At 33.8% G+C, this 14,285-nt stretch overlaps 1 protein-coding gene across 2 annotated transcripts in view; it reads right to left on the bottom strand.

The window, feature by feature from the left end:
• Window positions 1-14,285, bottom strand: part of LOC143067708 (transcription factor RFX4-like) — a 24,660-nt gene continuing 10,375 nt past the window's right edge. For both annotated transcript variants that reach the window (XM_076241181.1, XM_076241180.1), the window contains exons 8-14: window positions 13,809-13,886; window positions 12,949-13,112; window positions 11,875-11,975; window positions 9,314-9,508; window positions 3,949-4,046; window positions 2,210-2,312; window positions 1-259 (exon numbers count right to left, since the gene is read on the bottom strand). In XM_076241181.1, the coding sequence (XP_076097296.1) occupies window positions 186-259; window positions 2,210-2,312; window positions 3,949-4,046; window positions 9,314-9,508; window positions 11,875-11,975; window positions 12,949-13,112; window positions 13,809-13,886 (813 nt within the window). In that variant the 3' untranslated portion in view covers window positions 1-185. The remainder of the gene's footprint in view (window positions 260-2,209; window positions 2,313-3,948; window positions 4,047-9,313; window positions 9,509-11,874; window positions 11,976-12,948; window positions 13,113-13,808; window positions 13,887-14,285) is intronic.

Below are 14,285 nucleotides of genomic sequence, written 5' to 3' on the forward strand. Positions count from 1 at the left end.
CACATGTATAACTTCTTTATTGTTAATTTGTCAAATATTGCCTGTTCACAACTCTATACAAATATTCAGATTTTCACATGTTTTGTTGTAACAGCTTTATTCAAACAAATAGAAAAATTAAATGTCAGCATTATTTGCACACAGAATGATAAATAGCTTCAAATTTGCAACTATCACATTGCTTCTTAAATCTCTACATGCTTTTCAATCAGGAACATTAAGTAGTCTTTACACAGCACTTCTAACAGCAAAAATAGTCCTGAAAAATATGGAATCAGTATATAAATATACATATTTATTGATTCTATTTTATATTTACCATACATCTTAATCTTTTGTTTCACTTTGATTTATATTTTGTAAATATAGTATGTTGATAATGTAAACTTAGGAAAACAGCTTTCAATTAGTGGGGTGTCAGAGGTGTCCTGATCCCGAAAATCTTGTGCTTAAAAACACGAAATACCGAGTTCCTGAATAGAAAGAAATTTAAATCCCAACATCCTGAAATTTGAAAAAAAAATCCCAGATCCTGAAAAGATTCATTCCGAAATCCCAAGCTTAAAAACAAATGATCATGACGTCCCGAAAACAAGTCCTGCCCCCCTCCCCCCCCCCCCAATGTGAAAATTAATTTTATATAGTTATGTGTACTGATTTCCTAATAGACAGTTCTTTAATATTAATGCCATCCAATTTTGAACAATTTTGACTAAGTTTTTACCTCAATTGCACTAGTCAGTGCTTTGGAGAAAAAAGTTAAATAAGTATAAGCTGGTTGAAAATGAATGAAACTAGAGGCTCTAAAGAGCCTGTGTCGCTCACCTCGGTCTATGTGAATATTAAACAATGGACACAGATGGATTCATGACAAAATTGTGTTTTGGTGATGGTGATGTTTGTAGATCTTACTTTACTAAACATTCTTGCTGCTTACAATTATCTCTATCTATAACAGTACTTTCTGTGGAAACTAGATACCCCAATGATGATTATGGCCAAGTTTGGTTAAATTTGGCCCAGTAGTTTCAGAGGAGAAGATTTTTCTAAAAGATTACTAAGATTTACGAAAAATAGTTAAAAATTGACTATAAAGGGCAATAACTCCTAAAGTGGTCAACTGACCATTTTGGTCATGTTGACTTATTTGTAGATCTTACTTTGCTGAACATTATTGCTGTTTACAGTTTATCTCTATCTATAATAATATTCAAGATAATAACCAAAAATCGCAAAATTTCCTTAAAATTACCATTTCAGGGGCAGTAACCCCACAACGGAATGTCCGATTCATCTGAAAATTTCAGGGCAGATAGATCTTGACCTGATGAACAATTCTACCCCTGCCAGATTTGCTCTAAATGCTTTGGTTTTTGAGTTATAAGCCAAAAACTGCATTTTACCCCTATGTTCTATTTTTAGCCATGGCAGCCATCTTGGTTGGTTGGCCGGGGCACCAGACAAATTTTTTAAACTAGATACTCCAATTATGATTATGGCCAAGTTTGGTTAAATTTGGCCCAGTAGTTTCAGAGGAGAAGATTTTTCTAAAAGATTACTAAGATTTACGAAAAATGGTTAAAAATTGACTATAAAGGGCAATAACTCCTAGAGTGGTCAACTGACCATTTTGGTCATGTTGACTTATTTGTAGATCTTACTTTGCTGAACATTATTGCTGCTTACAGTTTATCTCTATCTATAATAATATTCAAGATAATAACCAAAAACAGCAAAATTTCCTTAAAATTACCATTTCAGGGGCAGCAACCCAACAACGAAATGTCCGATTCATCTGAAAATTTCAGGGCAGATAGATCTTGACCTGATGAACAATATTACCCCCATGTCAGATTTGCTCTAAATGCTTTGGTTTTTGAGTTATAAGCCAAAAACTGCATTTTACCCCTATGTTTTATTTTTAGCCATGGCGGCCATCTTGGTTGGTTGGCCTGGTCACCGGACACATTTTTTAAACTAGATACCCCAATGATGATTGTGGCCAAGTTTGGTTAAATTTGGCCCAGTAGTTTCAGAGAATATTTTTGTAAAAGTTAACGCAGGACGACGACGACGGACGACGACGACGCCGGACGCCAAGTGATGAGAAAAGCTCACTTGGCCCTTTGGGCCAGGTGAGCTAAAAAAGCTCTCACTTGCCCTGTGGACATATTTGCACAAGAAAAGTCTATGCAGTAAATTAGCTTACCTGTAACTGAGGAATGTTCTTCAGCAAGAAGTTGTATGATTTGTCCACTGATGTATGACCATTGTAGGACAAACAACTGAATTTGTGGTTTCTGTCTGTCAGTCTGTAAGAGTAAACATTCATCAATCAGAATAGTTAATGGAAAACCAGAATAAGCCTGTATTGTTTACCTGACATCTATACCAATGGAAAACCAGAATAAGCCTGTATTGTTCACCTGACATCTATACCATACACTGGGCATCCTTTGTTCATACAAAAAAATATCTACATCTATTTTAACTAGTAGTCAACATTTAAAAGACATGAGTACAATACATGTCCCATACTTAAAAGAATGAAGCGAAATGTTACCTCTTACATTTATAAATAAAATGTTTACACATGTGCTGCCTGTATGTAATCTTGTTAGGGTAATGAACATGTTTTAATTTCAAGTGTATTACTGTATGAATATCTTTTATACATTTGGAAATTATATTTTATTTTCAGATGGGTTTAAATTTACGGTTTTAGACATGATATATATCAAGCATACAGAAATTGACTTAATCACAAAATTTTCAGTATGTGATCTGTACTCAAGTTTGAGAGTCAATGAACCATTACTTTTAGGAGGGGATAGAATAATTTCAATGGAAGTTGATGTGTCAATGCTTTAAAAAATAATATCTTTGACATATAATTTTTATAACTTAAACGTTCAAATTTAAACTAAGTAATTGTTTTAAAGTCAATAAACCATGACTGAGGAGGTGGGGCCAAAATACCTTATGGAAATAAGATGTGCCAATAACTATTCAACTGCATAAATCAAATTTCATTCATTTATCATTAGTCATGTTAGTGGTTCCCCTGAAATTGAAGTATTCAAAAGGTGTAAGAAATGGCTGACACTGTGTATGCCACAACCAACACTGATACCAGAAACAGCATTCCTAAGTCTCCTTTTTGGATTTAGTCAAGAGGAGACAAAAGTCATACGAGAAACAGATTTCATAACTGCATACCTTGCAAAATTTGATATTTCCTCTCTCAATGTTACATTTTATAAAATTGAATTGTCTCAAGAAAAGAAATATTGTATCATACTCTATGCAGTGGTATATATTTTTTGATAAATGCCTCTAATAAATTGTTTTGACATGATGAAGAAATAGACAACTTTCGAGTTTGATGCATTTCCGTTAAAAACTTTTGTTTTAGTGAACATCATTCGTGCATTTAGGAGCGTCCTCACTTCCGCTCCAATGTTGAGCAAGTGGTTGGAAAACTATAAAGCTATATTGCAGGAATAATTCGGCAAATTGAATTCTTATAATTGTCTTTCAGCACTGCTGTCATTAGGGAAACGTGATTAAGTACCTACATAACAACCATTATTTCTAGTTAATCCTGCACAATGACGACCACTAAGACGCTTGACAAACTAGAGTGCAGGGATACAGGCAATCCCCTCTATCTGGTAAATGACGTCATAAAGGCGTGCATAATTGACGGACAAACTTGAAAGTGGTCTATTGGCTCAGTGATTTTTAGGAAAAGTTTAAAATCCTTATGATATATGTATTGTTCTGATTTTGTGTAAAGTTTTAGGGGCAAGGGTCAGGTGAGCTTAAAATCTTCAAATCACTGATTTTTCAACTTTTACTTTTAAACCATGTGAAAGAAGGGGAAATAAAAGGCTTCTATAAACTAAAGGTTTTCTGTACTTAGTTCTTGAATAGTCATACACTTACCGACTTCCAATATGTCTGTAACACTGTGTGCACAAGTCTTGTTAACTGTTTAGGTATGTCCTCCTTGCTATTTAATATCATTTCTATTTTCTTTATATCTGTACAAAAGAAACATTTTTTTTAGAAAAAAAACCTTCCAGATATTGAATAACCAGAGTTCTCCCCTTTCCTTATGGCTTTTAGCATTTTGAGCATGTACTGATTTATATTAATGCACCTGTACCACCCTGATCAGCGTTAAAAAATCTCACATCACAGTGTGTTAGAGCTGGAATTGACCTTATCCATTTACAAACGTCTTTATGATAAATGTCCCTTTAATATATAATTCTGTTATTTTTACCATGAAAACCACACAAACAAAACTTGACAAAAGCAACTTTTAGATTTTCAGCTATTTGGTCAATATCTTTGCTTTGTTTAAATGTATATATGTTAGCTCAATACTTACAAACATTTAAATTTTTTCTGATTCAATTTGTAACACACTTCTGAACCAAGGCGGCAGTCAAAGGAGTAGGTTCAATAAGACCCCTTTTTGGCCCCAAAATTTAGCAGTTTTACAAAATTGTTAAAATGTTAACTTTGGGTTGTTTATTGGAAAGTAGAATGCTTCTGATACATAAATATGGGCTGTTTGTTTGGCAATACAATGCACATATATCGGGTATGAGCATCATAAAGTCATGCTAAATTACTGAAATCTTCACAATTTTAGAATTTTAGTTAAGTTTTAGACGGTTTCCGTCTTAAACCGTCTTAAATGAAAGTGGCTGCATTTGTGTTCATTCTTAATATTGAAATGTAAGTTGTGTTTGATGATAATACATAACATATATAAAGGTTGAGGATAAACATGGATGCGGCCACTTTCATTTTTGACAAAAAACATCTGAAAAGCGTCATTTCTATTTGATAGATTTTTCATATTTAGGCCTGAATTGAGGGTTTTTAATGACTAAATCAGTTAAAAATTTTCCCATAAACTAATTGAATCAACTGAAATAGACACTTAAGTGTTTAACCCTTTCCTCCATGGATTTTTTTTCTGCACATACTTGATTCGCATAGGATTTTTTTCAATAAAAAAAATCATCAGGTTTAAAGCATTAATGCATTGTGAAAAACGAATATTTCATCAATGAAATTCAAGTCAGATATCCTCATAAATATTCTTTTCATATTGGATACAAACTTTTTTAAGTCTGATGCAGACATTTTCAACTGAGGTGCTACACAGGCGTCAAAAGGCGTCATTATGGAGTAAAGGGGGTGGCGACAAAAAGCATCATTATGGAGGAAAGGGTTAAAAAGTGAGCAAAATCTTTCTTCAGATGAACCTAAAATTTGAGGCCAAAATCGGCCCTTACTGGACCTACTCCTTTAACCAACAAGGATATTATTTGAATACCACAAGATGGTTATTTGGACAATATACGTATAGTGTCTTGAAATATGAAATTTATTTGTATGAGGCTTAGTGACGGGGGAAAACGTATAGTGTCTTGAAATATGAAATTTATTTGTATGAGGCTTAGTGATGGGGGAAATATGAGGTTCAACCGAGCTTTTCCCCTGTTTCGTGCCGAATACAAATAAATTTCATATTTCAAGACACTATACGTATATGGACCATAATTTGGTATTCGGCCTTTGGTTTCTTTTTGTATCCTTTTTTATAAGTTCTAAAACTTTAACTTTTATTCTGTGGGTTGTGTTGGTGTTAGAATAGTATTAATGGAACAATTGAGTTTTTCAAGAAAAAATTAATACATTTTGATTCACCGTTTACGTGACAGGAAACCAAACAGGAAACCAATCTTTATTTTCTTTATTTTGCACAATATATTTCAAAAGACATAAATGAACACCATTACTAGTGTTACTTGCTTCATGTTAATATTTAAAATCTATTTTCAATGTTAAATTAAAGATTTTTTTAAACGCGACAGGAAACCATAAGAAACCGAAAGCATTTTTTTAGTTTTATTTTATTGCAAAATCTGCTTAAAATAATCTGAACAGTATACTTTTTCTTAAAATCCATCTTAAATGTAACAGTATTATAAAACTCCTAAATATGTGCTTGTTTTGAAAACAATTAGTACAATTTATTCAGAAATTTCCATATTTTTTTCATTGATACAGGATACCATAATCGTTGTATCTTGATGTTTTAGCCAAAAAAATGTATTTATATTTGGTTTTGAAATTCCAGTTATATACAATTTATTCAAAATCATTGGCAATGTAAAATTCTTTAAATCCAGTAAAGAAAAAAACTTTTAACTTGTAATTAAAATCTTTAAAATAGGCACCATGTGATATTTGTGACCTGTATACACCATCTACATGGTTTCCACATTTTAACCTACTTTAGTGGGCTAAAATCAATAAAGTACTTCCTTTCAAGTCATGCATGGTAAAAGTTTACTTCTCCTTTGACAAGTTTATTGCGTTTCTGAAAAGTGCTTGCAGAACATGAATAAAAAAAAATAATTAAAAATTGTGACAAAGATACCAACTTTGTACATTCCAAGTGTAACGGTATATTAAAATGTATTTTTTATTAAATTATCTTTATTCACCTAAAATATCCAGTAATATTTACTGCTGAAGCAAATCAATCCAACTAGCATCGGCACAATGATAAGAGACGTAATGTCGATTGAATTTTTCCAAGGATCCTTTACATCGTTATCCGGAAACGAAATGTGTTATAACGTCGGTCAAATCTGAAATTGATTTTGTCAAGTCATTGGGCATTTATTTTCACACAAGATCGTATGTAACATTATGCAAATAGGAAAAATAATAGACCCCCGGCGCAATCTCTTTGAAAATTGTATTTTCCTTTTTTAAACAAGACGAAACAAGTCTACAGATTATGTTTGCTAACATCCCGTTGGAAACAAAACCAATGTTTAGACCTAGTATTTCATATATCCGGCCGTAAGGGCGTGATCACATGTTAGTCACATGTTTCACGTATGACCGGAAATGATTAGAACTTAACGACAAAAACAATTTTAATAAAAAAAAGAAAATAACTGGACTTCTGTTTCGTGTGAAATGTAACGCATAACGATAACGTCATTTTCTAACTTAATTATTACGAAGAACAAAACTAGAATGTAAATCATCTCTGATTTACCTGTTTGAACATCTCGCGAGAGTTCATATTTGCATATGATATTGTTATAAAGAATTCTATTACAACAAAGCAGATTACTTCATCTAAAATTTGCGTTACGAAATCGGAAACCAAAGTAACGCTAGTGTTCTTACACCTGCTACAGAAATACTTATAGTTCTCGGCATTTTCTTCTGACTATTCTTATTGGTCGATGTTCTTTATTATTTGAAAGCAAAAGTTACGAATTTGCCGGTGACGATTATCTATAAATCAGTCAGCGTTATGCACTTCGGAAGCGAAAAGTAACGCGAGAAACAACACAAAAATACAGTCGTATAATCTTTGAAATTTGTTAATTTCAATTTTTCTTCTAGGGAGAGTAGCATACACTTGTATGTTGATAAAAATAAAGGCATCTTTAGATGTAGTTACAACTTTTCTTACAGTAATACACATTTTTATCCCTTTTCTATCGTTATAGGAAACGAGCCCAAAAGCAAATTATGGTCCATATTGTTTTTATACTGAAATAGATAAAAAATAAAAAAATATGTAACAAATATTGTTAAAAAAAAAAAGTGTTTGGAATTTCCCTCTTGGGGTACCATTTTTGGGTGTTTCCCTATGACCGTAGTCCAGGCGGTAGGACATTGACATTTTAAGGAATAAGAAAGGAAAAATTAACTTAATTAATAACATTTAATAAACATGGTATATAAATTACCAATTTGAAGACATAACAAGTTTAAATTCATAAAAGTTTTACCATTGTTACTACACGTTGTCATGGTTATGACGTGATGTTGTTGATGAAATATAGTAGTTCCGGTAAGAAGGCTGGGCTTATAGATTAGTTGAGTTCATTGACGTATAAAGCTAACATTTATACGTATAGCTTTATCTGTATAGTAAAATAGCTGATTGCAGTATAACAAGAGTGCACACGCTGAAATGTCTCGCCTTCTATATTGATATTATGTTGATAGTCCTAAGTATAAAGCTAAGCTTTAATACAACTGTCACATAAACTTAACATTAACAAAGATAACTAAACAAAGACCAATGAACCTTGAAAATGAGGTCAAGGTCAGATGAACCATGCCAGGCAGACATGTACAGCTAACAATGCTTCTATACAACATATATAGTTGACCTATTACTTATAGTTTAAGAAAAATAGACCAAAACACAGAAACTTAACACTGTGCAATGAACCGTGAAAATGAGGTCACGGTCAAATAAAACCTGCGCGACTGACATAAAGATCATAAAATATTTCCATACACCAAATATAGATGACCTATGGCATATAGTATTAGATAAAAAGACCAAAACTCAAAAACTTAACTTTGACCACTGAACCATGAAAATGAGGTCAAGGTCACATGACATCTGCCCGCTAGATAGGTACACCTTACAATCATTCCATACAACAAATATAGTAGACCTATTGCATATAGTATGAGAAAAACAGACCAAAACACAAAAATTTAACTATAACCACTGAACCATGAAAATGAGGTCAAGGTCAGATGACACCTGCCAGTTGGACATGTACACCTTACAGTCCTTCCATACACCGAATATACTAGCCCTATTGCTTGTAGTATCTGAGATATGGACTTGACCACCAAAACTTAACCTTGTTCACTGATCCATGAAATGAGGTCGAGGTCAAGTGAAAACTGTCTGACAGACATGAGGACCTTTCAAGGTACGCACATATCAAATATAGTTATCCTATTACTTATAATAAGAGAGAATTCAACATTACAAAAAATCTTAACTTTTTTTTCAAGTGGTCACTGAACCATGAAAATGAGGTCAAGGACATTGGACATGTGACTGACGGAAACTTCGTAACATGAGGTATCTATATACAAAGTATGAAGCATCCAGGTCTTCCACCTTCTAAAATATAAAGCTTTTAAGAAGTTAGCTAACACCGCCGCCGCCGCCGGATCACTATCCCTATGTCGAGCTTTCTGCAACAAAAGTTGCAGGCTCGACAAAAACTATTGTACTGCACCACCATAAAATAGTTCATAGATATCACTGGTTTGAAATCAGTTTTCATCAATGACAAAAAGGTTTTAGTTTACTTTCAAAAAATATCTTTACAAACTGACCAACTGCTCATGATTGATGAATTCGCTATGTATGCAGAAAACCTAATAGCCAAAAGTTAATTCAGCTAATTCATTTCTTTTAATTTGAGCAAGTACTTACAAAAAAGAACATCTTTTAAGTCAATTTGTTGAACAACTGCAGAAATCCTCCCATATACTTCATTGCTATCCATGTGTTTCCAGTCAGTAAGCAATTTAGTTGCTACATCCTGATTCTTCAGTACAACACATGCTACAGTGTATATACAACTGATATGTAGTTGCTTCTGAATACACTTTTGAAATTCTTGGTAAACTGAAAATAAAGATTGAGATAAGCCCTACTAATTAAACCCCTCCATTCTCTATTTTTTTCATAGCAAATTCTCTCACATTGACTGACAGTACTCATAAGAGCTGCAGGTTAAAGGTTACAGTCTCAAAAGACCAAGGAATATCCCATTGTCACTAGCACAGATATCACACAATGACCCACTAATAGTTTTCGTGTGTTTAAAGCTAACTGCAGAAATTGACGCTAAAAAATGAGGTTTGACATCAGGGCCCAGTTGTTCAAAATGTGGATACAAGTGGTAATGGATAGACTACCGATATGACCTTTTGGGTAAAGTTGGCCACAGTTTCTTATCAAAACAAATTCTGGATTAAAGATGAATTGAAGCAAACAAGTGAAACTGCGAGCTACTGCTCACTGATGATACCCCCGCCGCAAGTGGATAATATTAATAGTGTAAAAATATGCAAGTGTTCGGTAAACAGGAAGTTGTCGAGTGATGAATCTGAAAACGCATCACACGGTATAGCTGACTTATAAAAATCCTGAAACCAAATTTCAGAAATCCTTGTATTGTAGTTCCTGAGAAAAATGTGACGAAAGTTTCATGGGACGGACTGACTGACGGACGGACTGACGGACTGACGGACTGATGGACTGATGGACGGACTGACGGACTGACGGACGGACGGACAGACAGAGGTAAAACAGTATACCCCCCTTTTTTTAAAGCGGGGGTATAATTATAGACTTATTTAGTCAAATCATACAGTAAACCTTTATGATAGTTCACCTGATTAGGAATCAAAGTACATATATACTATCTTCTACTTGTTATATTGAATGCTACCACATTTGGTGTGTGCTAAGTCAGGCTTTCCTGACCATGTGTTGTTCGTCGTTATCTTAATTTGTATATATTTTTTTTTTAGAAGCATTTGAGTTGGTGATTGGTGTGCTATGTAACTTTATCGCACCGCAGGTAAATTATCACGTTTTGATTGGTTTGAAGCTGTCACGTGGTGACCCCCTGAGACTTTATCGGACCACAGATGAATTATCACGTTGTGATTGGTTAAATGCCGTCACGTGGTGACCCCCTATGAGACCGTATGGGGTTAGTAAGTTTCATATGGGGTTCATGACGCGTTAATGGCGACGTCATCTATTAATGTTGTTGTGTTTCATTGTTTATTTTTCAACAAAACGCTGCAGAAAAAGTTCAGCGTCCGATAAACTCGTTATACGGTTAACTACTGACCCCCTACGGATCCATAGAGGGTGAATAAAATTCATAGGGGACTCGGCCTCCGGCCTCACCCCCTATGGATTTTACTAATCCTCTATGGATCTGTACGGGGTCAGTAGCGAACCATATAACTTATAGTAGGGGGTTAGTAAATTTCATAGGGGTTCATGACATGTTAATGGTGATGTCATCTATTAACCTTGTGTGTTTCATAGTTTATCTTTCAACAAAACGCAGCAAAAAAGTCCAGCGTGCAATAAATTCGTTATATGGTTAACTACTGACCCCCTAAAGATCCATAGAGGGTGAATAAAATCGAAGGGGGTCATTAGCGAACCATATAACTTACAGTCCTTCCCACATTTCGCACATATATACTAAATCTGGCTTTCTTCACCAGGTGTTGTTCATCCTTGACTATGTTTGTATATGTATTTTTTTGGAACCTTCCTGACTTTGTGGTTGGTGGCCTTTGTACTTTCAAATTAGCCTTTTTAGCATATTGAATATAAAATATAATATAAATATAAAATACAAGATTGTTGTAAATATAGTCAAATATTACGGATTACAAATGTGTCGAGGTTTGTGATTGGATAACAACACAGAGATGTCAGTATTTATTCAGGAAACTCATGGGGTGTATACGACGCTTTTATCCCCAATTGGAACCTCAAAAACGTCATCATAACACCGGTTACTATGTGACGTAGTCATAAGCTATCAGACTGTCAGAGGCTCACAGAAAGAAAATAATGATGTGCTTCAGTCAATAATACATTTTTAATACATAAAAATACATATAAATTATAACATACACGATAAAATTATGTTCACAGCAAATTAGAAAATCCTTCATGTATGCCGAACATATCAGGTTAAGTTTTTCAATATATATGTGTTGTCAACAAATACCTGCACTGAAAAATAACATTAAGTCAGGGGTAATCCGTAATATATGTGTAATTCAGGTCTCATAAAGGGTATATACTGTGACATTCCCAGCTTAGGGCTTATATCCCCTTTGCCTTCTGCTCAGGGGATATAAACTCTAAGCTGGAAATGTCACAGTATATACCCTGTCTGAGACCTGAATAACATATAATACTACACCATTGAGTCAGTAAACTAATCTCACCTTTTAATTTCTGTGTTCTTAGTAAATCAGGTAACAGAATCAAGCTATTGGTCAAACATTCTGGTAAACAGTGTAGCAGACTCTTCACAGCCTCTGTTATCCTGAGATAATAAAACAATTAAAATGAATCACTTAACTAAGATAAGAGGGGGAAAGACACTGAAACAAGAGGGGGAGGAAGCCACTGACTCTGTTATCCTGAAATAATAAAACAATTAGTATGAATCACTAAACTAAGGTAAGAGGGGGAAAGACACTGAAACAAGAGGGGGAGGAAGACACTGACTCTGTTATCCTGAAATAATAAAACAATTATTATGAATCACTAAACTAAGATAAGAGGGGGAAAGACACTGAAACAAGAGGGGGAGGAAGACACTGACTCTGTTATCCTGAAATAATAAAACAATTAGTATGAATCACTAAACTAAGGTAAGAGGGGGAAAGACACTGAAACAAGAGGGGGAGGAAGACACTGACTCTGTTATCCTGAAATAATAAAACAATTATTATGAATCACTAAACTAAGATAAGAGGGGGAAAGACACTGAAACAAGAGGGGGAGGAAGACACTGACTCTGTTATCCTGAAATAATAAAACAATTATTATGAATCACTAAACTAAGATAAGAGGGGGAAAGACACTGAAACAAGAGGGGGAGGAAGACACTGACTCTGTTATCCTGAAATAATAAAACAATTAGTATGAATCACTAAACTAAGGTAAGAGGGGGAAAGACACTGAAACAAGAGGGGGAGGAAGACACTGACTCTGTTATCCTGAAATAATAAAAAGTTTGGTATGTATTATGAAGCTAAGACAAGAGCTTGGAAAGAAACCAAGACAAGAGGGGGGAAATAAGCATGACACAGTATTAATTTCTACAGGAAGAAATCAGTAAAATTCAAAACTTTAAGCATTAGTATGGCCCAAAACAACTATGATTTTTAAAGTGAGTGGAATGCTTTTTGTAAAAATAGTGAGTTGTCTTTGAAAAAAAAGCCTATCCTCCTATTAATGGAATACATGTACAACTATTTTTACTTAGCACTGTTTTAACTAGTAGTACATACCCCTTGTTGACAACATAGGGGACTGTTGGTACCAGAATATCATTTATAACGAAGTACACCAATAAATCACATTGTTCTACAACTGATACAAAGTCTGATTGGTTAAGAAGTGGATACATCTTTACAGGAAGGCCTGTCCAGAACTCAGATATACATCTTATTGCCTACAAATAGAATCATAACTTTACTTTATATTCATGCATACACTATAACACCTTAAGAAAACTGTAGGTTAATCACTGTTCAATTCCAAATTATTTCCCTATATTGGTCTTTGTAAAACATTTTTCAAATAGATCTGTTGGAACTACAGAAATGGACCAGTTCACAAGTTCAAATCCTGTAATATCTTTAAGATTCAGAGGAGTGGAACAAAATGTGTCTCATCATAGTGGTCTCATTAGCTCAATAGTTGAAGGCTTTTAGGAAAAAGTCTGTTTAAATGTTAGCTGTGGAATGGCAGATAACAGCAAAACTATATGGCCAGGACAAATATGTGGTGGGGCATTATATAAACATTATTTTACCTACCTAGATGTCCACAATATTATCTGACAGGAGACAGGAAACAATTATAATATATATATATTTTGTGCAATTACACTCAAATCAATTCTTCATTAAGGTAATGCTTTTCTGGTACTGTTAATGACATCTTTAAACTGTGTCTTAAATCATACTTTAGTCGGAGACAAAATGATTTATTTTATTTTGCTTTAAACCACCTTTCAATAACTGTGAGTATTCCTAAGATTGGTATTGTGTGTCCTTTGTTTTTAAAAGTTCGACCGCTTTCTGGTTATTATGCCTAGCAAAAGATCATTTCAGCAAATGAAGACAGAAAAACTTGAAGTCAATACCTTGTCAAATTCTGCATTAACAATAGAACTGATTAATGTGACAGCATGATCTTTGTACATCTGTAAAAATTTGAATGCCTGTAAAAGAATGTTAAAACATGTTAATTTATATATTGGCAAAGTTAACTTAATCTTCTAAATCCTTTCTTCTGTTCAAATTACTTTAAGGGGAGTCATGACAGCATATGACAAAAAACTCTGATTTTTTTCATGAGATTTCTATCATGTGACATGCCAGGAGGTGTTTATTCATTGATTGAGAAAAATATGTTTTTGTGGATATTTGATTTTGAGGTTTTGCCAAAGTTTACATACAAGCCTATAGAAAATACTTTATTGAATATCTAAATTTCCTTAGTTCACCTAACCTTAAAAAATCCAATGAATAATTATGAATCAACAGTACAGTAAAATCAGAAAATATTGCATGCATTTATGATTGCCTCTTTAGGAGAGCAGACAAAAATTATAGATAAA

The sequence above is a fragment of the Mytilus galloprovincialis genome, chromosome 3, assembly GCF_965363235.1.
Source record: "Mytilus galloprovincialis chromosome 3, xbMytGall1.hap1.1, whole genome shotgun sequence".
In the NCBI taxonomy this organism is placed as follows: Eukaryota; Metazoa; Mollusca; class Bivalvia; order Mytilida; family Mytilidae; genus Mytilus; species Mytilus galloprovincialis.